The sequence below is a fragment of the Pyricularia pennisetigena genome, assembly GCF_004337985.1.
Source record: "Pyricularia pennisetigena strain Br36 chromosome 4 map unlocalized Pyricularia_pennisetigena_Br36_Scf_6, whole genome shotgun sequence".
NCBI classification, from domain to species: domain Eukaryota; kingdom Fungi; phylum Ascomycota; class Sordariomycetes; order Magnaporthales; family Pyriculariaceae; genus Pyricularia; species Pyricularia pennisetigena.
The window spans coordinates 2897106-2920860 of NW_021940918.1; the positions used below are offsets into that span (position 1 = coordinate 2897106).

Sequence of the window (23755 nt, forward strand, 5' to 3'; positions counted from 1 at the left end):
GGGTGGTTGCTTGGCAATATCAGGAGTTTGAGATGATTTGCAGTCGGAATGGAGTTGAGCTGCGGCTATTGAACTCTATAGAGGACGAGCAAAATACTCAGTGATGACATGGTAAAAAGACATTCTGTGAAAGTTCTTGCCTGCGTTTTTAGTTTTTCCAGAACTCGTCAAGGCTTGATGGGACCAAAAACCAAAAATCGAATTGGATTTCTGGCATATTCGATATTTACCTAAATTCACTCAATATAGAGTTTCGCTATCAAATTTCATTGCACCACTAGCCCAAACGCAAATATCCATTCAACAACACCTGGTAGACATGCTAGTCAGACTGTGAATGAACAGCATCCCCACTGCGCGAGTTCTTGTCAAGGGCAGGATTTGTGGTATTGGTCATGTAAGGCATATGAATGAGTGGCAGTAATCTTTTTTTTTTCCGTCACGAAAGCAGATAGTCATGCGGCACGATCCCACCCATTTGAAGGGACATTACTCGCCCCGGTAGGCTGTTTGTGATAAAAAAAAGACCGACATCCCTGCCGGACGTGGTCCAGAGCTATACTCTAAAAGAGCCCGAGGCTCTCGTCCTGATCAGATCCCTGCCAAATGTGGCAGTGCTCTCGACTGGTTCGCCGGATCTTCAGTACCAAAGCAGCAATTGAATGCGCCCCTTGTCATTTACAAATCAGGGGTTCCCCAGGATCAAAGAGGACCCTGGATCGGCATTAACCGAAGGATTTACCAAACTCTTTCCCGAGCATTGACCTGATATCGTATGTTGAAACTCGGTTGCAATCCGTGCGGTAGCTCTTTCTTGGGTAGCACCGGCCGGAGAAAAGAACTCGTCGGACTCCGGTCCCGGTTCCTCCGACAATCCGACCGAGATTTTTTTCTTTCTTTCTTTTGTCGTGATGGATCTTCAGCTCCGGTGTCTGGTTCTCAGCTTACTTGCTGACTGAGATTGAAATACTATAAAATCAAGCAGAGGACGAAAAGCAAGAGTGAAGCTTCCTATTTTTTTTTAACCAGAGGCTTCTCTTAGAAGCTGCATCGCACAGTGATGGTTTGTTCTTGATTCACCACCTATGCTGAAGACTGGAATGTATGTATATTCCATTGTTATTACACCTTCAATGCATGATCTAATCTCAGGGTTTGGGAAGCCAAGGGCAGCAAGGCTGGCAAATTTGGGGCTTACCAAGGCTGGGATATGGCAAAGGGAAGAAGAACACATCCCCACACAATCTATTAGTCACAAGTCGACGCTGTTTTGATGAGGCAGGTCCAGAAGACAGCTTTGACAAGCACTATAACTGATTGCGAGGCACAGACGTCCGCCAGCCCCTGAGAAAGTTGATTGATATTGACCGGTCGGGAAGAGCCACAACCAACCCTTGGGTAGCTCAGGTATTGCCGCTAGAGGGTCCCCCATCCTTGCTCGCTTGGCTTCATTGCCGATGGGGGGTGGAACCATCAGAACATCCCAGGGACACTCCCGACAGTGGTTGTGAATTCGTACTGGGACTGGACATACAGCTTCTCTCCAGTGAGTCTGCAAAATGAGTTTCCACATGATCCAGTAGCCCTGTGGAGAAATATCCGGGATACGTTCATACCAAGCCTCGTCGGGTGGCAGCAAGGTCGTCAGTCACGCAGTGAGCCGAATATACCCAATTTCAAGGGGGGTTTATTTTTGGAATCTGCCAACATCAGTGCCGCCTCCTGTCGAACCGGAGTGGTTGGAGAAAGCGGTAATGTCGCTCTGGATTCGACGGTGTGCGCGATACCGGGAGACCGTAGATGTTGTCAATGCTACAGTAGACTATCACCAGAGAGACTGTGAGTATATAAGCCATTGCAACCTCCCTCCCAACATGCCTTGGTTGATCATTTTCTGCCTCATCCTCGCCTGGTCTGTTTTCTTTCTCTCCTTGCCTCACTCTCTTCATCTCCAACTCTTGTTCCCTCTTGTTTGTTTCGTCAAACACCCTCTGCCCTTCAACAACCCAACCAACCTCAAGTCACTCTTTTCGACTCAACCCTCAATACCCCCTTAAACCATGGCCACCGTCATCGAAATCATCGGCGTCGTCTCCGGCGTTTTGGGCATCATCCAGTTCGCCCAGGACGCCTTCCCTGAAAAGCAGAAGCCCGGCTCCAGCGTGCGCATAGCAGTTGGTCTCGACTCAGCGGGCGGCCTGAACAACGCCGGCGGCAACGTGCCCGGAGTCGCCCTCTTCAACGAGGTGGGCGGGTTCCTAGGCCAAGCGCAAAACAACGGGCAGGTGCAGGACGGCAACTTTGCCGACCTCACCGTGACGCAGAGCAGCGGGCAGCAGGCGGCGTACGGGCTGGTCCAGGCCGGCAGCGATGCCGTCTGCATCGCCTACACCTCCATCACCTGGCCCGACGGCAACCAGTACGCCCTGACCGGCGACTGGGGCGAGGCCTGCGGCGGCAGCTGGTACTACAGTAACATCTTCGTCCAGAGCTCCGGGTACAAGCCAAAGTGCATGTGGATCGACTCGGACGGCAACCAGCCCCAGACCGGGTTCCAGGTGCACTTTCCAGAGTTCCGCAGTGACACCAGCACTATCCCCCAAGGCAAGGACGTCAAGAAGCTGTGCAACAGCAAGGCCCCCTTCCAGTACTTCACCACGGCCGGTCCCCAGACCATCGACTACTGGAACGCAGACGGCAAGACGACGTCTCAGTCCACGGTCCCGGGCAAGCGCGTCGTCAACGACGGTGGTTCGCAGAAGAACCGTCGCGCCGCCGCCGCCGCCGCTCCGTCGGCCATCGTCATCACCAACGGGACCGACCACTCGGTCAAGGAGCTGTGCGACAGCAAGACGTCGAGCGGGCCCGATCTGCTCAACCTGAGCGAAAAGTCCTTCTGCCGCATGAGCGACAAGAAGATATTCCCACAGTGCGGCGGCACCGTCAAGGACAACTGCTTTGATGCGGACGGCATGCAGCTCGTCGTAGGCGGCAAGGCCGCGCGGTCCCCTTATTCAATCGTCTGGGACTGGAAGACGCCCGGAAAGACTTTTACCTCCAAGGCTGCCACTTCTGCCAAGATTGCCGCGCGCGAGCCCTATGCGGAGCCCCAGCCGTACAACAACATCATCGACTGGAGCGTTGCCGGAAAGGTCAACAATGAGCCCGCCAAGTCTACTTGAGCCGAAGTGAATCCTTTTTGTTTTTCTCTCTCTTTTCCACACCACATTTGCTTTTAGTTTTCTTGGCTCGGCGTTATATGTTTATCGGGTTCAGTTGATTCGAGCTTTTTATTTTATTTTATTTTTTATGGTGGTCTCCGGTGGCATCATCAGGCAATTATCAGGTATTATACTTCGTCACGCGTTCGACGTGCTCCATGTTGCAGGTATAGGCGTTCAGGTGGTGGCGAAAGCCAAGGGAATAAAATTTTGTGTGCTTTTTTCCGTTTTTGCTTCCATCAATCCTTTTGATAGACCAAATATAGACATAAGAAAGGATCTCTTTCTGGATACTCCAGTGACTTGCTATCCAAAAAGACAGACACGGGATGCTTCAGTTATAGTGTAATGTTTTCGCCGAAAGTCCGACGAAATTCATAAGAGTACAGCAAACACATTGTATTTCGTATACTCTTATCTTGACGGCAGAATCAAAACTTGACAAGGCTGTCGGTAAGGAACGGAGACTTGCCCAGGTAAGGGATTAGAGTGTTGAGTGAGGAGGTGCTTTGAGCATCTGTTAAGTACCTTGAAATGGCGGGGCCTCGGCGTTCTCCACACGATCTGTCGTCGCGAGTACATATTTCGGACTAATGATATGACTAACCGCCTGCTGACGTGCACCGAAACGCCACCTCAGCGGCTCAACCCGCAAGTAAAGAAAGTAACGATAACTCAAGGGACAATGGAACTCTCAAAAGTACACCTCGTCTCTGTCTTCACGGCCTCCGACAGCCCGGAAACTGGCGGGAACTTGCTGCCGGTGGTACTCGATGCGTCGGCTTTGTCCGAAGAAGACATGCGCGGAATAGCGCGAGAGTATGGACATGAGGCCTCCTTCCTTATCCCGCTTTCAGAGGCATCCTCTGTGTCACAGAAGGCGGACTACCAACTGAGGTTCTTCGTCCCCGAGCACGAAATGGAAATGTGCGGGCATGCAACCGTGGGAACCACGTGGCTGTTGGGAGAGCTGGGTATTCTCCGCGATGACCAAAATGAAGTTTGCTACTCAACCATATCGGGCCTTGTCCGAGCTCGTCGGCGTAAACAAGAAGGAAAGATTCTTGTGGAGGTATCGCAGCCACGGGGTTGGGTCAGACCCGTTCAAGACGAGGGCCTGAGCAAAGAAATAGCAGCGGTCCTAGGGGAGTCTGGCAGCGACAAGATCGATACAGCATCAATCCAGAATGCCTGCACAAGCCGAGCCAAGACTATGATTCCCATGCGAGATTCAGCTGCACTCAACGCGCTCAAACCAGACTTTTCACGAATGCAAGCACTATGCGAGAAGCTCGGTTCTACAGGACTGTACCCATATGCCCTGCACAGCGACGACAGCGGCGATGAATCCACTAGAAATGGCTCTTTGATCGTGCATGCTCGTCAGTTTCCCAAAGCCTCTGGATACCCTGAGGACGCAGCAACGGGCATTGCCGCCGCGGCTTTGAGCTTTGCTCTTTTGGAGAATAAGGTGCTGGGGGGAGATAGGTCCGTGATCGTGAGGCAGGGAGAGGCAATGGGGTGTCCGTCAGAGATACGTGTCAGAATTGAATCCGGCAGTGAGGAAGCAGTGTGTTGGATCGGGGGCACCGTTAGACATGTCAAGCGGTTGGAGACAAGTGAGTAATAGGGTCGATATGACCACAATGAGATCAACCAATTGGGGGAGGAAAGAGAGCCGAGCCAAGGCAATGCCACATCACATAGAGGACATGAGCCGACAATTGTGCAGCATTTGATATCATGCAACGACTATTTCTTGCCGTTTCGGGACTTGTTGACGAAAATGTGGCTGAGGCTTTTATTTAAGGCTGAACTCTGGTGCCTGGCTTCCCTGACCTAGGAGAGATCTCATCTGATCGTCGCAAAACGTTCGAAAAGCAATAAAGACTGATTGATAGCTTTTGCCCAAAGTTTAAACCCCGAGCCACACGCGTCGCGATTGAACGGGGACTTCTTTGAAGTGGCGCGGGGCTGTGCACGGACCAAAACGTCCTGCCTGGAACCGCCTAGCAAAACCAACCCCACGTTGAGCTCCGACCGGGTTTGCAAGGCGCGGAGCGGTGATTAATTTTTTGAAGCTCCTATATTGTAGGAGCTACGAATCAACGAGCAGCACAGAGGCGTCGTCCGGCAAGACAACCGCACGCGAAAACGACAAACCCGAAAACCACCCGTTGCATTATCCCAGACCTCGATTTCCATACTTGATCGCTTCTCAACCCCAGAAATTCCGCGAAAATGTCGTTTGGCGGGCAGACGCCCACTATCATCGTCCTAAAGGAGGGTCCGTGAACCTGCGAAAGCCCCTCCCCCCGTCACCAGCTTCCACCCACGTCGTCGCCCGCCGCATGGACTAACTGAGGCTCTATTGTGCAGGCACGGACAGCTCTCAGGGCAAGGGTCAGATTGTTTCCAACATCAATGCCTGCTTAGCCGTGCAGGCAACTATCAAGTCGACGCTCGGCCCTTACGGTGGCGACCTGTTGATGGTGGATGCCAACGGCAAGCAAACCATTACCAACGATGGCGCAACAGTGATGAAGGTGAGGAAACGCACCTTGCATGATCGAACAGTAACAGTCTCTGGTCCGGACACAGCACCTAACCCCCGGTTGCTTGCCAACAGCTTCTCGATATTGTCCACCCCGCGGCACGGATCCTGGTTGATATTGCAAGATCACAAGACGCAGAGGTTGGCGATGGAACAACTTCGGTGGTCGTCCTGGCCGGTGAGATCCTCAAGGAGATCAAGGAGCATGTCGAGCAGGGTGTCAGTTCTCAGATCATCATCAAGGGTCTGAGGCGCGCATCTGCCGTGGCCGTCAACAAGATCAAGGAGATTGCTGTCAGCACAAGCGAGGGAAGCCACAGGGAAACTTTGACCAAACTCGCCGGGACGGCCATGACCAGCAAGCTGATCAAGAGGAATACGGAATTTTTCACCAAGAGTCAGTCGAGCCCGTTATGATCCTCCACTGCCAGACTTTGAGGGACCGTAAGATGCTAACAGATCGGCGGTTGCTAGTGGTTGTCGATGCCGTCCTGACACTGGACCAGGAGGACCTCAATGAGAAGTTAATAGGCATCAAGAAAATCCCCGGCGGTTCGCTCACCGACTCCTTATTCGTCAACGGTGTCGCCTTCAAAAAGACCTTTTCTTATGCCGGCTTTGAACAACAGCCAAAGTCGTTCAAGAAGCCAAAGATCGTCTGCCTCAACGTTGAGCTCGAGCTCAAGGCGGAGAAGGACAACGCCGAGGTCAGGGTCGAGCAGGTGTCGGAATACCAGGCCATCGTCGATGCCGAGTGGCAGATTATCTTCAAGAAGCTCGAGGCAATCTACAAGACCGGCGCAAAGGTTGTGCTTAGCAAGCTGCCCATTGGTGACCTAGCCACACAGTACTTTGCCGACCGCGACATATTCTGCGCCGGCCGCGTGGCATCCGAGGACATGGAGCGTGTCGTCCAAGCCACCGGCGCTACTGTCCAGTCGACATGCTCCGACATCCTGCCCGAGCACCTCGGCACCTGCGGTTCGTTCGAGGAGCGCCAGATCGGAGGAGAACGCTTCAACTTCTTCGAGGACTGCCCCGAGGCCAAGACCTGCACGTTGGTGCTGCGTGGAGGAGCCGAGCAGTTCATCGCCGAAGTTGAGCGCTCCCTGCACGACGCCATCATGATCGTCAAGCGTGCCATCCGCAACCGGACCGTGGTCGCCGGTGGCGGTGCCGTCGAGATGGAGGTCTCTGCCCACCTGCACCGCTTCGCCGACCTCAAGAACCAGGCGCACAAGCAACAGGCCATCATCAAATCCTTTGCCAAGGCCCTCGAGATCATCCCCCGCCAGCTGTGCGACAATGCTGGCTTTGACGCCACCGACATACTCAACAAGCTGCGCGTCGAGCACCGCAAGGGCAACACGTGGGCCGGCGTCGACTTCCAGAACGAGGGCGTCGCCAACCTGATGGAGCGGTTCGTTTGGGAGCCCGCGCTCATCAAGATCAATGCCATCCAGGCCGCGACGGAGGCCTGTTGCCTGATCCTGTCCGTCGACGAGACCATCCGCAACGAGGAGAGCGCGCCGCCACAAGCGCCTGGTCAGGCCCTGCCGCCGGGCGCAGCACAAAGGGCCCTCAGGGGTAGGGGAAGGGGAATGCCCCGGCGATAGGTGGGTTTAGTTTATTAAGCAGATGTCGGTCTCTGTGCATGGCATATCAAAAATGAAAACGTTCTATTCATGCGGGTATCCTGGGTGGTTGTGGACAGTAGAAGAAAGGGAGAGAGAGAGAGAGAAAAAAAGAAATGCACCTATCGCTAGACATCTGGACAAAAAAGAATAGACTAAAACCGTGATACCACAAGAAAGAAAAAAAAAGGAAACTAGCCTTGCTCTGTGCTGTTTGCCCTCATCAACCCGAGTGCCAAGACGGGACATGCTGGCAAACAAATGTCAGCTCAACCTTCGTCGTATGAGAAATACACCTCCTTTTCCCTCGCAGCCCCAGTGGCAGCAGGATATCTCCCCGACGCGTCGGTTCTGTGCGAGTCCATGACATCATCACCATGAAGATCACCCGACTGTTTCTGCAGGCCTGGCGGCTTGACCCTCCCCATCCCGGCCGGGTCGACATCCATTCCGCCAACGGCACCGACCGTCAGCTCTTCGTCTTCGTCGTCGTCGTCCTGCTGCCGAATCAACATGTCCATGTCCCGGTCGACGGCGTCGCCATCTATCCTGTCGCTCTCGTCTGCCGGAGGCTGAGGGGTGGGTGGCGAAGCTTCAGGCTGGCTTTGCTGGCTGTGGCTGTGGCCGTTGTTGACCTGGCGCAGCAGCGCCTGGAAGGGATCGGTGTCGGGATGATGGTGCGTCGGCGAGAAGGGGCCGAACGGGTCGTGGGTTGGGTCGTGATGGTGAGAAGATGGTTGGCTGATTATCTGGGGGTCTATGGGCTGGTCGTAGTCTGCAAGGCTCATGGGGGACGTCTCATTGTGATGATGGTGATGATGATGGTGGTGGTGGTGGTGGTGATGCGGGTGGTGATGGTGGCCATTATGGTGGTACGTAGAATGTAGTGTGTTGCCATGCGACTGGTCTTGTAACATTGGGCTGTGTGTGTTGGGCAATGCGCTGGATGTGTGGAGCGCTTCTGAAGGCGACATGATTGTCATGGAAGCCGGGTCTGCATATGCCAGAGTAGACGGTATTGCGTACGAGGAAGCGGTTAGTTGATGAGATTTGGACGTTTGGTGCATCATGTCATGGACTCCATTCACACTAGACGCCATCGAGCTTGGTATTGAGTTCGGTGGGTACTGGTTCGTTGTTGTGATGTCAGGTGGTGGTGGTGGTGGTGGTGGTGACGGTGCGTTGAGTGCTGTTGCCAGGAACGTTCTGGGCTCCCCAGATCTGGCAGACAAAAGAGACTGGTGCGATTCCGATAAAGTGGCACTGTTATTACTGGTGCTTCGTTGCAAAGATGTATTATTGGTGGGTACTTCTGACAAGACAACGCCATTGTGAATGCTGCCCCCTGAGCCAGCCCCAGCCGCAACGACACTTGCAGTTCCTGTACTCGCGGAAGACGCAGAGTTGCTAGGTGTCTTCCCCAGCTCCTTGCACTCGGTGCAGTTCCTTATCACGTCCGATACGGTCTCCTTGATGCGGCTCCAATGATATCTCTCGGCGATGCTGGCAGTGGTGCGGTTGATACCACCGTGCTGCTGGATGTGTACCTCGCGTGCGATCTCATACTGCCGGCGCGGGTCCGAGATGACCTCCTTGCCCTTGAGCATGAGGCGGTCATCTTCAAGCAGCTTGTAGTGAGTCGCGGCGCTACGAAGTCTGCTTTTCTCGGCGCGGTCAGCCCCGTTGGGATATTTGCCGTACTTGAGGTAGAACTTGATCTTGTCGAAACGCTCTTCACTCACGAAGTCCTCGCCGTCTTGGCCCACCAGGTCGCGCCCGTAGATGATGGCGTCAATAAGTTGTCCCGGGTAGCTCTTGAGGCTGCCGCAGCCTTTGACGCGGCCGATGCGCTTGAAGCCGAGGCCGTCCCAGATCTTGCAAGATGCGACGTTGGTCTCGTAGACCAAGTTGAAGACGGAGTAGGTGTAGCCCAGCTTGGGAGCCCAGTCGAGGTACGTCTCGCCCATCAGGCGGCCGACACCGCGGTTGCGTGACGCGTCGGTGACGAGAAAACCGGCGTTGCAAACATGGCTAGACCGGCCGGGGTAGTTGGGCTTGATGTAAAAGCTTCCAAGACACTCACGGGCCCAGTCCTTGCCCTCGACCACCTCGTCGGCACTGTTGATGCTTCCCAAGAGCATGATGCCACCAAAGTTCTGGAACCAATAAGCGGCAAAACGGTCAAAGGGCAGCGGCTCGATCATCGGATAGGTATCGCCGCCCTCGATCTCCTTCTTGAATTGGTCGCTCAGGTACTGCAGCAGCGTCAGGGGCACCTGATGTTGCGAAGCGAAGGGCACTATGGTTGCCACCGTCTGCCTGTCCCGGAGCGTCACTTGCCGAGGCACAATGGTGGATGGGAAAGACGGGTTGAGCGGATCAGGGTAGGGCGCTTCTCCGGACACGCGATAAATGGTCGGCGTATCCGGGTCATCCATTATTGCCGGCATGTTTGTTTCTGCAGCCCTTTGGCTGAGATCCAGGCCAAGGCCGAAAATTGAGGTTGCTCCGGTGCCGATTTACGGACGGACGCCTTTACCGGGACGAACCAGAAATGCGGGGATCGTTGACGAGCAGCCAGACCGCTGATCGCCAACTGACCAACCAGGGCACCTCAGGCAATACAAAGCCGGTTCCGGCTCCGTACGGCTGCAACACGGCCGAAATTAGCCATTCGCTCTACAAAAATAATTCAAGTGTCCATTTGTCCTTTTTGTCCCTTTTTTTTTTGGTTTAAAAGCCCCAATCTCACAACCGAACTTGATCACTTGCAATGGATGGGGCACAGAGCATCAATGAGGTCTTATTACCGAGGTAGGCAGGTAGGTAGGTAGGTAAGGTGTAGTAAAGTACCTTCGGATTTGGTAAAGGGTCTGTCTGATATGCACTGGCCGCTTGGCAGGGGACCTGCAACCAGGAACGGTGCGAGGAAACGTGCGGGCTTTCTTCGACCCCAATAATCGGATAGCGTTTCCTGGAAGTAAACGGCGGGGGATCTGTAACAAGGTTGCCGTCTGTTTTGCTGCTGATGCCCGTTTGTGGTTCGGTTGACTTGTCACAATTTACACTGGTGAGGAAAAGTGCACATGCGAAGATTTCAGTCCGGGTGGGCTGAGTAGCAGTGTGTGGACGAGTTTGGTTGGGGGGAAAAAAGGGGACTAAAATGGAAGCCAAAGTTGAAGAACCCCGCGTGATGACTAAGGTTTCTCCTCGGACCTTCACGTGATTCCACCGGCATGAAGCTCGTCAGTGGCCTATGTTTTTGTTCCAAACGCTAAAACAAAAAACAAAGCATTGAGTTGATCGTTGGAGGGAGCTTTGTCAGTCTCACTATGAACAATAACTTTGTTCGTTCGTCCGTGAAAACAATGGGGATTTTACCCACCCGCTCTCATACATGCAAGGAACACGCCTATAAATTCACCACATACCTCATTTTTTGTCAATCAGTTATCCCACATCGATTAACCTTGCATTGCAACACCATAAACACAGGACGAGCCAGACTGACACTAACGTACCGTCACTAACATACGATTAGCTCACCAAGCACTAAACATGGCATCCCAGGCATCCACCTCCCGCACGGCCGTCTGCCCCGTAGAGGCAGCCAACACCGCGAGCCTGGTGGCGGCTTGGGAGCTTCGGCGCGCCGCATCGACCCTTCTCAACTTCCTAATCTCCCAAACCGAATCCGAAGGGGCAGTTTCTGATGCACTCCGTAAGTATCGGGAAGCTGAAGACGCCCGGGTGGCAGCCGAAGCAGCCAACACTACGCCGTTGTCCGAGGCCTCCGTGCGGCGGATCGCTTTTACAAAGGCGAGCAAGGAGGACATGATTGCGGCTTCTTTTAAATGCATGAATTTCGCTTCGAGTACCCGGAGTTTGAGTCTTATCGGTGTTTTTGGTCCTGACGGCCTTGAGTAAAGCACAGCTTTGGCAGAAGAGTCATCAGTTTGACTTTTCCATGGCCAGGTAGGTTCTCTCTCCAGATTTAGGACGCGAGAAAAAAGGAATATCGTAGCAATCTGATAGACCATGGCCTGAATAAGTAAAAGTCTTACTCTTTTATCCCTCTGCAACAATACTCAGTTTGTTCCCTCATACCTTTCGTCTTGAAATATATCTACGACGAGATTCTTCTTGTTATCTTCATCTTGTAGTGTCTTTAAAAGTCGTCAGTTGGTACGACATACTAATTACCGCCGTGGGAACACGATTTGAATAAAGTGGCAAGTAGCAAAAAGCAGGCGATATTTCAAGGGAAAATATGTGTATCAGCTAGGCGTGAAGGTTATGTATGTCTGAGCATTTTACCCATGTCCACAAACGTAGAGTCAACAACCCGGTTGGGCGCCAAATTAGATTGCAAGTACTTGATACATCTTTGTTAAGGATACTGCGACGCAGACACCATCCTATTTTACATTTCCTTACTCCTATCACGAGGACACATTGGGCATCCCCCCTGTATCTTGTCCTTCAACAGCCTGGCATGCGTGACCTTGGATCTGACGTGAAGTCGCCCGCCAACGGTCTCTGTTGCCCGGAAAGAATCTCCATTGAGCAGCCCCTCGCTTCCGCCATTCGGCTGGTCTGGATTTATCGTCTCCAACAAGTGTGAGAGGTGGAAGACATGTCCACACGCAAAACCAACAAGTGTTTCCATATCCCACTCGTTGAAGGCCTCTAGGCACTTCGGGCAGTGTCCAGGAGTCCACGATTTGGGTACCTTGGCCACCGCCCCAGATGCATCAGCATCTGTAACTGGCGCGGAACCTTGTGCAGATGCCAAAGCCTTGTCTAGAGCCGCTGCTGCTGCGTCTGCTACGTCGTTCCCGCTGCGCCTCGTTGTGTTCGCGTCCATTTGTGTTTGGCCGGGGGGCGCGACTTCGAATTTGACGCCGCGGCGCTGACCACTCCGCAGCGTAGCTTGAGCCCCAGAGACTTCGGAGCGCAGGACGCGGGCGACTCCTGATGAAATGCTGTGCTGTATCTCGTGCTCCTTCATGATGTGCGTTAAGCCTTCCCGCAAGCCTGGAATCTCCAAGCCCTCAGGGATCCGTCGTACAAGTGTGATAGGGTCAATGGCCGTCCCGACCTCTTCCAACAGCGCCCTGATAAATCGCGGCTTGTCCATACTGTAGTTGAGTAGGTCCTCCCACAAGTCTGGATCGTCTTGTGTCTTGGCAAAAGCGATTGCACGGCTGACGTCGGCGAGCCGGTCAATGATCAGATATAGTGCTCGCTTCATTTGACCCGTCTTTGCGTACAGATACACCAATTCAGGGATGAAATTGTGCTCCTCACATACTTTTTCTGCCTTCTCAAACGAGTAGGATAGTGAGTGCTCAAGAAACTCCATCAGTAATGACCGATCATACGTCGCAAACATCTGCACAGCAAGGTCTGCGAAATCGTCGACAAGCGACCTGCTATCGTCAAGCATTCGTTCGCGGGCCTCGGTCGCACCCTCTTGTCGGTGAGGAGCAACTCCTTGGCCGGTCCACAAGCCACGAATGTAGAAGAAGAGATAGGCGTGCAGATTCTCCCGCCCTTGCAGCTGCGAAACTACAACCTCGGGCTTAACCAAGCCATTTTGTGCCTCATCAACTAGCAACGTGATAGCTTCAGAAGTTGCCGCTTCCACCTCTTCGAGGCTCATTTTTGTCTCCATACCCGAGGGTAAGCGCAGCAAGATGAAGCTAGGAATGTCGTCAACGACCGCATCAGCAAGATGGCCTTCCCTGATGAGACGGAATGCATTTTCTGCATCCTGGAGCCGGATGTTGCATTTCAGTGCTTCCCGCAGACGCCCATTGGCTTCATGGAGTCGAGCTAGGCTCTCCATGACAATTCGCCAGTCACGTCCTTTCTCTCCGTCTTCGACACTATCCTCCCTCACGTCGCGGTATTTGAGTTGGTTTTCCAAAGTTGTCGCAATGGTGTTGGCATCAAACAGCTCCACAGGCCAGCGATCCAGCAATTCCCGGAAGCGAGGCTTGTCTTCTCTCAGGTAGTGGCCGAGCATGACCTCGTAGACGGAACCATCTATGGGCGGACGCATTGGTTCGGTCGGTACGTAGTTGACTATCTCGTCAAACTTATCGGCCCCTGCAAATGTCCATATCCACTTCTCCCAGCGTTCAGAGCTTCCGAGAACTTTGGCTGCAATTTGGCCGGCTTTGACCCAGTCGTTATCCTCGATGAGATCTTGCAACCATAGTTCGCCAATCCTTCTTTTTTCCCTGGCTACTGAAGAATTAAACGCTCGGCTCGCCGCATCTACGGTAGACGTAGTATCGTCAAATAAGTCATCCGAGACTTGGGTTGACCTCTCGGCGGTGGGTGTGGCAACCAGATCAGAGGCGCTCGAGGAAGCAGCCATGATCTCGGGATGTTCGTCAAGTAGCTCCCATGCGGCTTGGTATTCCTGGTGCTCCACGAGCCATATGAGATGGTCTCCCAGGTCTCTTTTGGTCGCCAAGACACAGTCGTACGGACTGTGCATAAATATTTTGGGACCAGGAGTTTCGAGCGAAGGATGTACTGCCTGAGTCTGCAGTTTGAAGGGAGCTCTGATACTACTGCCCGCCACGCTGACCTTTGAGCCTGAGGTTGCGTCATTGCTGTGACCACTCCGTATGCTTGCTCCGGAGCTGAACAACATTTTGGGGTTAATGGCAGCGTTCCACATATCTGTCCCAAACCCTGCCAGTGCTTCCAATGCACTCTTGGATGAGGCAACGGCTTCCTGATTTTGTGCCGGCAATACTCCTAGATGGTAGTCGCTCGCCGAAAGTCGCTCATATCGACTGATGCTGAGACCGTCCTTGTATATCTCTGATTGCGATTTCAAGTCGATAAGCCTCAGCTCTGGGGGTTGATTGTTTTGCCTGCGTCTTATCCCCCCCGACGGCTCACTGCTATTTGAGGCAGCCGATGGTTGTGAACGGTGACCTCGGGATTGCGTTGGTGTCTTCTCCCCATCGTCATTTTCATCTTCATCTTCATCCTCGTCCTCCGGTAGGCAGTATGCGAGAATCAGCAAAAGACTTTGGGTATATAAAGAAATTCCAGAAATGATGCAGTCCATGCGAAGTCTGTATGAAGGAGTAGTCAGCATCGCAAGGCTCGCGAATGATGGGTGATCCTGAGAGAGTCGTACTTTTGATGTATTTCAGCCCTGCCCACGGACTTTTCGCCCGCGTTCTTCCCCACGCCCATTCCTCCAGGGTGAACATGAATCACCCAGATCGTGCCTCCCCAGCCGACCACTAGCTTCTCGATAGTCTTGTCATGCTTCGACTGTTGTTGTTTCAACTTCGCTGCTGCTGGCGATAGAGCACCTGATGAGGTTTGGTCGTTTCTACTCTCGCTGACTAAAGTTGCGTCCACGCTGTCATCCATCTCGACGGCCTGCTCATCCATCCATTCAGCTCGTCCTTTCCATGCGCTCGCCATGGCATCCCATTCTGAGGATTGTGGCCGATCAATGTGCCCGATGCGCTTCCAGGCGTCGTCTGCATCTGCGCTATCCAGTTTGATCTTGGATCTCATGATCTTGATGCCGTGTTCGTTCAACCAGGCAACGTATTTGCCAGAAAGTGACCATTTGATGGTGCTGATGGTCCCCTCTCCCGAATGAAGCACGGTATCCTTGCCCGCATTACCCGCAAGACCTATCGAACCTAGCCAGCTGGATGCTGTAGCTGCAGCTGTACCTATCGTCGTGGAATTGCTCTTTCCGGTCTGTCCACCAACAGTGAGGATTAAGCTCCCAGCAAGGCCCCCTGACAGATACGTCTTGTCGCTTTTGTACTCGGGGGATAGTGCCACTGCCTGAACCGGTCGCGCAAAGTTTCGGAGTTGTACATCCCTTCTCTCCATGAGTGACTGTATACACACGTTCCCATCCATGGATGAAGTAGCGATATGAATATGGTTCGATGGCATATTCGGAACTGGAGGGGTTTCTCTCGGTTTCCTCGACGCTGCGGCAGGAGACGCCTCTGTATGTTTTGAAGCTGGCCGGCGCAAGCTGGCGGCTTCGCTGTTCTGTGGCACCGCTTTAAGAGCATCTGGCTTGAGGGATGAAACTGGAGGAGGACACGGTGAAATCGAGACCGAAGTAACAGATGCCGAATGAGCATGGTATACGAGCAGAGTTTGAAAAGAAGGCAATTGCACAACATGCTATATTATTGTCAGCAGGAAGATCACTCATGGAATACACGGAGCAGAATCTTACAATGTTTCCGCTATGTGTGCCGATGATCTACACAGCGCAAAGGGTTCGGTCAGCGACTCATCACGGAAGAAGAAATAACTACCCCAGCAGTGACATTCGCATTACCATTTTGTCGCCTGCAACAAGAAACGAACTCGTGGCATCACCATTTTTGTACACAGCACCCAGATTCTGGGTCAAACGAGTATATTTCAACCGCGGTTCCTCCTCTTCCTCATCATCGTCCTCATCTTCTTCGTCGTCGTCTTCATCGTCCTCTTCCTCCTCACTTTCGTCGCCATCTTCATCAGGTATTGATGGGGCGCCTGTGTTGGGCGAGCTTTCAGCAGCGCGTTCGTCGCTCACGGTAACATCTGGCGGTTGTGACAGGGTTTGAGGCGACGAATCGGTACGGTCACCTGTTGACTGCTTGCCCTTATTGACATTGGGAGTCTCCTCGTCGGACATGGCGATGGCGAGACCAGACACAGCCGCTGCGCATGGCGTAGATTTCAAACAATTATTGAGATGAAGCCCTTTACAGACAGAGCTCGACTACGTCAAGACACCCAGCCTACCAAAGGAGCTTGGGACGGTACCTTTAGAGTGACCTTTAGCAGCTATGCTAGTTCTAGATCACTGGCCGAGGCCCGAAGCTACGTCACGGCCCAAGCAATGCGTGCCTCAGGCGTGAGAATCCACTAAAGTTGCGGCTTGTCCAGGGTCGCACCAATCACAGTGTACCCCGCCAACCTTATTCACTGGGCAACTGCAGGGTCATGGTCAGGGAAAGCGCGTTGCGAAATTCATCGGATAATCGTGCGATGTTGACGCGAATTGGGATGCAGCGAGCTTTCCAGTCGAGCTGGCAACCAGGTCTTTCCGTGTCAACAAGCAAGCGCCACGTTCTCCACAGGGTCTTCAGAAGGTTCCAATTAGCCCTGCATTTGTGAATGACATATTCCGCAAGGCGTCGTCTGGCTCTGTAGGGTCTGTATATCCAAAGAAGCAATCATTCTACAGTAGCACACTCCAGAGGCATCGTTTCGACTCTTGTAGCTGCTCAGGTACCCCTCCTCAGAGCCCTGCTCAGCAGAAGCTTATGGAGCGCATCAAGGCAAGATGGCTTCGGTGACCTCGTTCGGGATTCACCAGCCAACAGGACTAGGTCATGCCATCAGCGAAAACATTCTGCCGCCTGACCCCTCACCAGACCTATACAGCTGGGAAATCTTCCCAGACACCTCCCAAAACGAGCATGATGGCGAGGATGAGCTCCTGGTCACCAAAACCACAGTCTTGTGGTCTCGAGGTGGTATCTTCAGGAAAAGCTTCAATTTTGCGGCTGAGAGCGAACCGATAAATCAAGCTCTGATTACACAGTTTCCCACCCCCGAAGGAGACGCGGGGACCTCATCCCCCCAACATGGCGAACCTACACAAGACAAGACTCCGTCACTGTCCAAAGCGCTTGTGGTTTTCCTCAAGACTCAAGCTCACATATTCTTCCTATCTGGTACCAGTCATGTAGTCCACATGCCCTTTGAGGTCGAGTGCGCCTGTGCCGCACCGATCGGGGTTATTATTCAACGCAAGTCTCAAGCCGACAACTCCTCACCGATTGCTCTCAAGTTCCCACGTGTGCCGCCCAATTCGTTCATCTCGCCTCATGTTTCCCCGGTTTCCCAACGAACCACGCAGCTGCAGTTTTCGACCGAAGGGATGGGGAAGCCCAAGACTTTGCCCCTGCGACTGAGCTCCACGCTAGAAGATCTGCTGGAACCGGGTATGCATATCAACGAGTCACAGTGGCCTCGTTTGGTGTGTCTGACCGATCCCTTCTCGGAGCTCGGTCTGGTAGTCACACAGCCGGACAAATCAATGAAAAGCTACAAGCGGAGAAGCACCCCGAAGAGCCCCTTTCTAGACCCGGCAGAGGAAATCCTACATGTCGAAACAGTCAGACAGCCTGGACAGTCGGCATGTGACGATATAGAAGACTTGGTTTTGGCTATAACTGTCAATCGCGAGGCGAGCAATTACACCATCTGGAGGCTATCATATTTGAAGCCTGACGACATCCTCACAAGACGCGCAAAACCCAAGCCAAGCGGAGGTCGACGGAGGAGTTCGATGCAGCCGGGACTTAGTGGTGCCACCAGTCCTGTCAACACAAACTTCCGTGAGAGCATCGGCGCCCAAATACCTATGAAAAAGACAAGGAGGAGTGAACGTGTTGAAAAGTCGTTAGAACAAGCCCTCTCAATGGATGGTGACACAGGAGGCGAAGTGACAAGGCGCCAGTCCCGTCGTGTCAGCTCTCTGCTCGCAAGAGCGGACCTCTCAGCATCGCATGAGCGTGCGTCGTTTGCCAACGAGTCAATGATAACCCATCCAGGCGGCCGGAGAATAGACTCCCGCAGCAGTTTACGAGGACGTGTTAGCGGCAGTTATATGCCTCTAAACGTTAGCGGCAGCTACAGCGTGAAAAACAACGGCTTCTTGGAGGCGCCTACCTCTGACATATTGGAGTCCTTACGGACTGGAGGTGATTTTGATGGATTCCAAAACATTGGGTTGGATGATCTAGACCTTGTTGACGGTCTGTCCAAAGAGATCCATATGAACAAGATCCACAGCATTCCTATGGACAACATTAATGTTCGCTATTCCCTATCGAGTCGTCCGGCTCGAACACAGTGTAAAGTTTTCGTCGTCGTCGGCCCGCCGTTCGCAGTCGACGAAGATAATCGCACATATCTTTTGATTGGTATACAGGACCCGGTCGACAAGCGATTGCAGCTTCAAGCTCTACATGTGCAGATGCGGAAACAAAAGAGTAAACCAAAGTCAGCCAACAAGTTCGGAGCCAACCGAGCACTTCCTCCGGATTCCGACATGGTAATAACTTGGGGCCCATTGAGGAGAGCCCAAAGTGTCGTGGATTCGTGCAAAGTGATAGACGGCGATCAGTCCATGATCCTGATACTGTCAGAGGACATGGCCGGTGAACGCGAGCTGAGCATACAGGGTCCGTGGAGCGAGCTTACCAAGGTCACCCTACCTCTTCTTTACTATGACAATATTCACAGTCTCGAGTTTGCTGGTCGGTACGACGACAAGAAACGGAAGGGGAGGAGGTCCATCGGCGTTGGCCTTTCGGGTGCGCAGCTAGAGGCCGTTTGTCATAGCAAGGCACATGGAATGGTGGACATCCGCGACAAGGCTGGTACTTTCCATCGGATTCAGATCAAACTCGAGCCCACAGTACCTCAAGCCCGGCAGCTGCTTGACGTTTGCCGCAGCATCTTGCCCGATTCTCACGGAGAGCGCATGCTGGCTGGCTGGTGGCATATCATGCAATGGATGGCTGAAAATCACGAGGATCAAGTTGCTAACATTGAATGGTCTTGCTGCGTCATTGAGCTTTTCATTTTATTCCTTGCGCTTGACCCAGCAAATGTCTCCCAAGACCGTCAAGGTAAACCTCGCATCACAAGAAATGCCACGTCAGCGAACAACTCTAGCAAATGGAATCAAATGCAGGAGTTTGAAACTCCCCGCTCACTAGTCTCTCCTGCATGGATGCAATCCAAGGGCTGGCGTTGGCTTTTGGAAGATCAACAGTATGCATCGCTTGTAAGCCGGGATGATAACCGCTTGAGCATTCAGGCAAACGATTTCATCGATCAGCACATACAGCTCGCGAGGGAGTTCATGGCCAGCGCGACTGGCGTTCAGCTGGTCGGAAAAGATGGCTATCTGCCAACCGCCACTGGGCGCAGTCTCGAATCGAGAAGAAGCGCGGCCTGGAGCATTATGATGGGTCTTCATCTTATACTCGAGGAGAAAAAGCTGAACACTTTGGACTCCGAATCAGTATTTCCAGGTCCTGCTGATATAAGAGTAGTCGCCTGTCAGATCGCAAGGTGGCTGAAGTGGCACGATTTTGTGCAGCTTTATGAACTTGGCATACAGGCCGGAGTTGAATCTAATCATGACTCTGGTGAGTGATCGTTCGTCCAGGAGTTACCAAATGAATCACTCTTCTAATCTTGATTTTTCATTGCAGACTTGGACTTGAGCCCTCCCTTGCCGAAGCCTGAGAAGATTCCTTCAATACTTGACTGGGTTCAAGAACAGGTTGGCGGTATCCATGGCGAACCCTTCCCAACTCTCGCGGACGTTTATTCGACTGCAACGCAGAGTCACAAGGACGGGCTAGATGATCGCAGGTGGAGCAATATAACCCCTCGGACTCTCATGCTGCGGGACTTTTTCAGATCTCTTACTCCTACAAGCAGTCACGCTGAGACCGTGGAGACTTTGCACAAGTGCGGGATCACTGGCGAGGTCTTAGAAACCCTTCCCGAAGCTATAGCTACGCCGCTTAGAGATGCCATATCCATGTGTCAATCTCACCCTCCACAGCATTGGCCAAAGGAACTCCTTGAGCTGGTCAACCGCACTGATATTAGCTTAATTCTTCAGCCAGATAGGCTCTTCCGAGACACTGTTCTCTGTAATAGTGTAAGTCTTTGGAATCCAGCCGCAAACCTTGGCCCCAATCTTGCCCGTTTACTTACGCATACACACCAGAATCCATCACATGTTGCCCAATGGGACCTGCAGTTGATTTGCAGGAACCTGGAAGATTTCAGCAGCCAGGGCCTGGAGGACGGCGAAGGAAATGAACGTCAAGCGGTTGTTCGCGCCCTGTTCAAAGACGACCGCCGTCTCAACGAGGCCCAGAACCTGCTGTCGACCAACAAACCTAGGGTTCTGCGGCTTGAACCAAACCCTAAATGGACAGATGCAGAATACCTCGAGAAGCAGAAGGAACTCGTGGCTACGATAGCGACGGGTACACTGGCGATACCTGCCGGGCGAGGAATGCTGTATTACTCGTTGCGCTTCCCACTGTTGACACAAAAATTCCCAATCAGTGGATTCCAGTTAAGCTGCAATATCAAACCGGCAAACGTGTCGGTCAGCGTGGACAAATCTCTCTTCACCGAAGAGAAGGTCAACTGGGCCTTCTTCCATCAAGGAGTAGCCGCAGGGCTTGCTATATCCCCCCAGGCCAAAGGAATCGATACCTCATGGATTCTCTACAACAAGCCAGGCAACGATTTGAACCATAGGCACGCTGGTTTTCTTTTAGCCCTCGGCCTCAATGGGCACCTCAAGTCAGTGGCCAAATGGGTGGCTTTTAAATATTTGACGCCAAAACACACTATGACTTCCATAGGGCTGCTTCTGGGACTTGCAGCGTCCTATATCGGAACCATGGATTCTCTAATCACACGACTTCTCTCGGTTCACGTCACAAGGATGCTCCCACCAGGTGCAGCAGAGCTCAACCTGTCTCATCTCACTCAGACGACAGGAATAATGGGCATTGGGTTATTGTACTGCAACACACAGCATCGTCGAATGAGCGAGGTTATGATGTCAGAGATACAGTACATTGACGACGAAGATGAAGAAGACCCTCTGCGAAATGAAGGTTACAGGCTGGCGGCCGGTTTCGCCTTGGGTTTTATAAACCTAGGAAAAGGGGCTGATCTGAAAGGACTACACGACATGCGCCTGACAGAAAAGCTGCTAACAGTGGCATCCGCGGCAAAGAGGGTGGAAGTGGTCAACGTCCTAGATCGATCAGCTCCCGGTGCAGTCGTGGCACTTGCACTCATCTTCATGAAAACAGAGGACCCAATCGTGGCACGCAAAGTGGATGTTCCGGATTCGATCTTGCAGTTCGACTACGTACGTCCAGACATGCTCCTATTGCGGACCGTTGCGAAGAACCTGATTCTCTGGAGCAAGATCGAGCCGTCGATCAACTGGGTGCATAGCAACCTCCCTGCCGAATATCGCAAGATGCATAGTTCTTGGCCCGCGTCTAACCTCAAGAGCAGCGATCTACCCTTCTTTGCCATCGTGGCAGGTCTTTGTTTTTCCATGGCATTGCGCTTCGCGGGCTCGGCTAATGAGCGGGTCCGTGATGTGCTGGTCCACTACTTGGATGGCTTTCTGCGAGTGATGCGGCAGCCGGCGACTACTTTTGATGCACAGATGGCAAGGGGCAACGCGCGTATGTGCATCGATGTCTTGGCTCTTTCCTGTGCGACCGTGATGGCCGGTACAGGTGATCTCATGGTGCTGCGACGACTGCGACTACTGCACGGTCGCGATGACGCCCACACAACCTATGGAAACCACATGGCTGCGCATCTTGCTGTTGGCGCTCTTTTCCTGGGCTGTGGGACCATGACCTTTGGTACAAGCAACCTGGCCATTGCGGCACTCCTTGTCGCTTTTTACCCGCTGTTTCCAGCGAATGTGCAGGATAATCGGTCCCACCTACAGGCTTTCCGCCATTTCTGGGTATTAGCTACAGAGCCACGATGCCTTGTGGTGAAGGATGTGGCGACCGGCCAGCCAATTTCTGTACCCATAATAATCCAGCTTAAGCAGGCAACCGAACCTGCTACTACAACCACAGCGTTTGACGTCAAATCGGGTGCCAAGACAAGGAGTCATCAGGCCCAACCCGCTGAAGTCAAGGCTCAGAAAAAGGGTTCGAGGCAGCAAAAGTCTAGCGATCCACTGGTCTCCACGACAAGTTCGCACTCATCAAGGCCTCTCACTCATCTACTCATACGGCGGAACACACCTTGTCTCCTACCCCCATTGGAGGACATTGCATCAATTCGTACCGACGCTGCGGCATTGGGGTACTGGGACTTGACGATAGATTTCACTGCATCCGACCCAGTCTTCAAGGATACCGGCACATTAGAATCGGCTCCTCGGGCCCCAAGAAATAATGTCAGGGGAAAGAAAGGCAAATCTTCGAATGCCGATATGATGACGGCCTTCCGCGCCAACCCTTGTTTGCATCTTCGTCGACGTCCGGCTCGCGACAGTGTCTTCGGGGCGACATTGCAAGCATTGGGAAGACGTAACGGCGGCGCTTTGGGGGGCATCGATGCCGGGTCTGCACGCGCTGGAGCAGCTGCCGGGAGACAGATTACAAGCTCCATTAGGATTGGCAAGGCTGACGTAGACCCTCTCGAATGGGTATTCAGCCTGCCATCACTCCGAGGACTCACACATGCGGAACGTGCTGTAGTACTGGACCGATGCGCCATCGGTGACGAGGGCTCCAGCGCCGTTGATGCAAGGCTCGTACTTGAGGAGGCACTGGAGGCTGGTGGACGCGATGAGCTTTTGGGTCTCCGGTTGCTGTTTGGCTGGGCAGAAAAGAGGCGCGCTGCCGCGGCACGGGAGAAGGTGGCAAAAACAGCTGAAGTCAAAATAACGCATGGCAAGGGTAAAGGAGTGCAAATTTCAGAGCCTGTGCGGACCATCAGTGACCATACTTCGTCGGAACCTATCAGCGATGGAGTCGCGGGTGAGAACGGCTGGTGGATGCGAGATAGTGTCATCGAAATGCTGAAGGGAAAGGCATGGCTGGCGAGTCAGGGCAGATGATGATGGCGATGGCGATGACGAAACGAAGCAATGACAGATGCTACATTTTGGGCGAAAAAAAAAAAAAAAAAAAAAAAAAAAAAAAAAAAAAAAAAAAAAAAAAAAAAAAAAAAAAAGTATCCGTGCTTGATGCCTCTTCAGCTTTTCGAAATGCGATTGGCGAATCTATTCAACGGCTAAAAGTATTAGTCTAGATGTGAGCAAGGCGTGACAGTATGGTTTGCACGTGTAGGGCGGCACTGGTCAACGGCAGTACGATTCAATAGTCGTTTTTGGAAACAAAACGTCTCGCACGGATCTCGGCAGCCTGGGGAAAATCAGAGCTACATATTCGCCACCGGCAACCAGCATGCAAGGGCCAAAAAGAAGGTTTGAACGGTGCCCGGGAGCGGCCACACTAAAAGACGTTGGAGGCGCTGGATCCGGCACGGCCCTTGAGACTGCCTAGCTAAGAAAAGATGCCACAGCACACTAGGCTTGAGAATATAGCACTGGATCTGGTAACGTTCCCGGGCGCCTAGTTCAGCGCTGGACACTATCTGATTCAGCTCTCCAGACTCCTTGTAGAAGTGATAGCCACCGGCATCACGATCAACCATCAGCTCTACTCGATATC

General features: G+C 52.9%; 8 protein-coding genes across 8 annotated transcripts; 5 read left to right on the forward strand and 3 right to left on the reverse strand.

Moving 5' to 3' along the window:
• Positions 1 to 2060: 2060 nt before the first annotated feature.
• Positions 2061 to 3182, forward strand: PpBr36_06449 (uncharacterized protein; the record flags this gene model as incomplete). The annotated part of the gene is made up of 1 exon (XM_029893594.1): positions 2061 to 3182. One exon carries the CDS (start codon positions 2061 to 2063, stop codon positions 3180 to 3182), a length of 1122 nt encoding a protein of 373 aa, XP_029746427.1.
• Positions 3183 to 3906: 724 nt separating this feature from the next.
• On the forward strand, positions 3907 to 4848 carry PpBr36_06450 (uncharacterized protein; the record flags this gene model as incomplete). The annotated part of the gene is made up of 1 exon (XM_029893595.1): positions 3907 to 4848. The coding sequence occupies one exon, from the start codon at positions 3907 to 3909 to the stop codon at positions 4846 to 4848; it is 942 nt and encodes a 313-aa protein (XP_029745792.1).
• Positions 4849 to 5462: 614 nt separating this feature from the next.
• Positions 5463 to 7391, forward strand: PpBr36_06451 (uncharacterized protein; the record flags this gene model as incomplete). The annotated part of the gene is made up of 4 exons (XM_029893596.1): positions 5463 to 5508; positions 5601 to 5767; positions 5851 to 6172; positions 6250 to 7391. The coding sequence occupies 4 exons, from the start codon at positions 5463 to 5465 to the stop codon at positions 7389 to 7391; spliced, it is 1677 nt and encodes a 558-aa protein (XP_029745791.1).
• Positions 7392 to 7678: 287 nt separating this feature from the next.
• PpBr36_06452 (uncharacterized protein) lies at positions 7679 to 9859 on the reverse strand (the record flags this gene model as incomplete). The annotated part of the gene is made up of 1 exon (XM_029893597.1): positions 7679 to 9859. One exon carries the CDS (start codon positions 9857 to 9859, stop codon positions 7679 to 7681), a length of 2181 nt encoding a protein of 726 aa, XP_029745790.1.
• A 612-nt stretch (positions 9860 to 10471) lies between these two features.
• Positions 10472 to 11245, reverse strand: PpBr36_06453 (uncharacterized protein; the record flags this gene model as incomplete). Its single annotated transcript, XM_029893598.1, has 2 exons — positions 10472 to 10520; positions 10956 to 11245. 2 exons carry the CDS (start codon positions 11243 to 11245, stop codon positions 10472 to 10474), a joined length of 339 nt encoding a protein of 112 aa, XP_029745789.1.
• PpBr36_06454 (uncharacterized protein) lies at positions 10968 to 11336 on the forward strand (the record flags this gene model as incomplete). The annotated part of the gene is made up of 1 exon (XM_029893599.1): positions 10968 to 11336. The coding sequence occupies one exon, from the start codon at positions 10968 to 10970 to the stop codon at positions 11334 to 11336; it is 369 nt and encodes a 122-aa protein (XP_029745788.1).
• A 496-nt stretch (positions 11337 to 11832) lies between these two features.
• Positions 11833 to 16107, reverse strand: PpBr36_06455 (uncharacterized protein; the record flags this gene model as incomplete). Its single annotated transcript, XM_029893600.1, has 4 exons — positions 11833 to 14512; positions 14578 to 15605; positions 15661 to 15687; positions 15766 to 16107. The coding sequence occupies 4 exons, from the start codon at positions 16105 to 16107 to the stop codon at positions 11833 to 11835; spliced, it is 4077 nt and encodes a 1358-aa protein (XP_029745787.1).
• A 654-nt stretch (positions 16108 to 16761) lies between these two features.
• On the forward strand, positions 16762 to 23139 carry PpBr36_06456 (uncharacterized protein; the record flags this gene model as incomplete). The annotated part of the gene is made up of 3 exons (XM_029893601.1): positions 16762 to 19645; positions 19712 to 20169; positions 20239 to 23139. The coding sequence occupies 3 exons, from the start codon at positions 16762 to 16764 to the stop codon at positions 23137 to 23139; spliced, it is 6243 nt and encodes a 2080-aa protein (XP_029745784.1).
• Between the last annotated feature and the right edge of the window lie 616 nt (positions 23140 to 23755).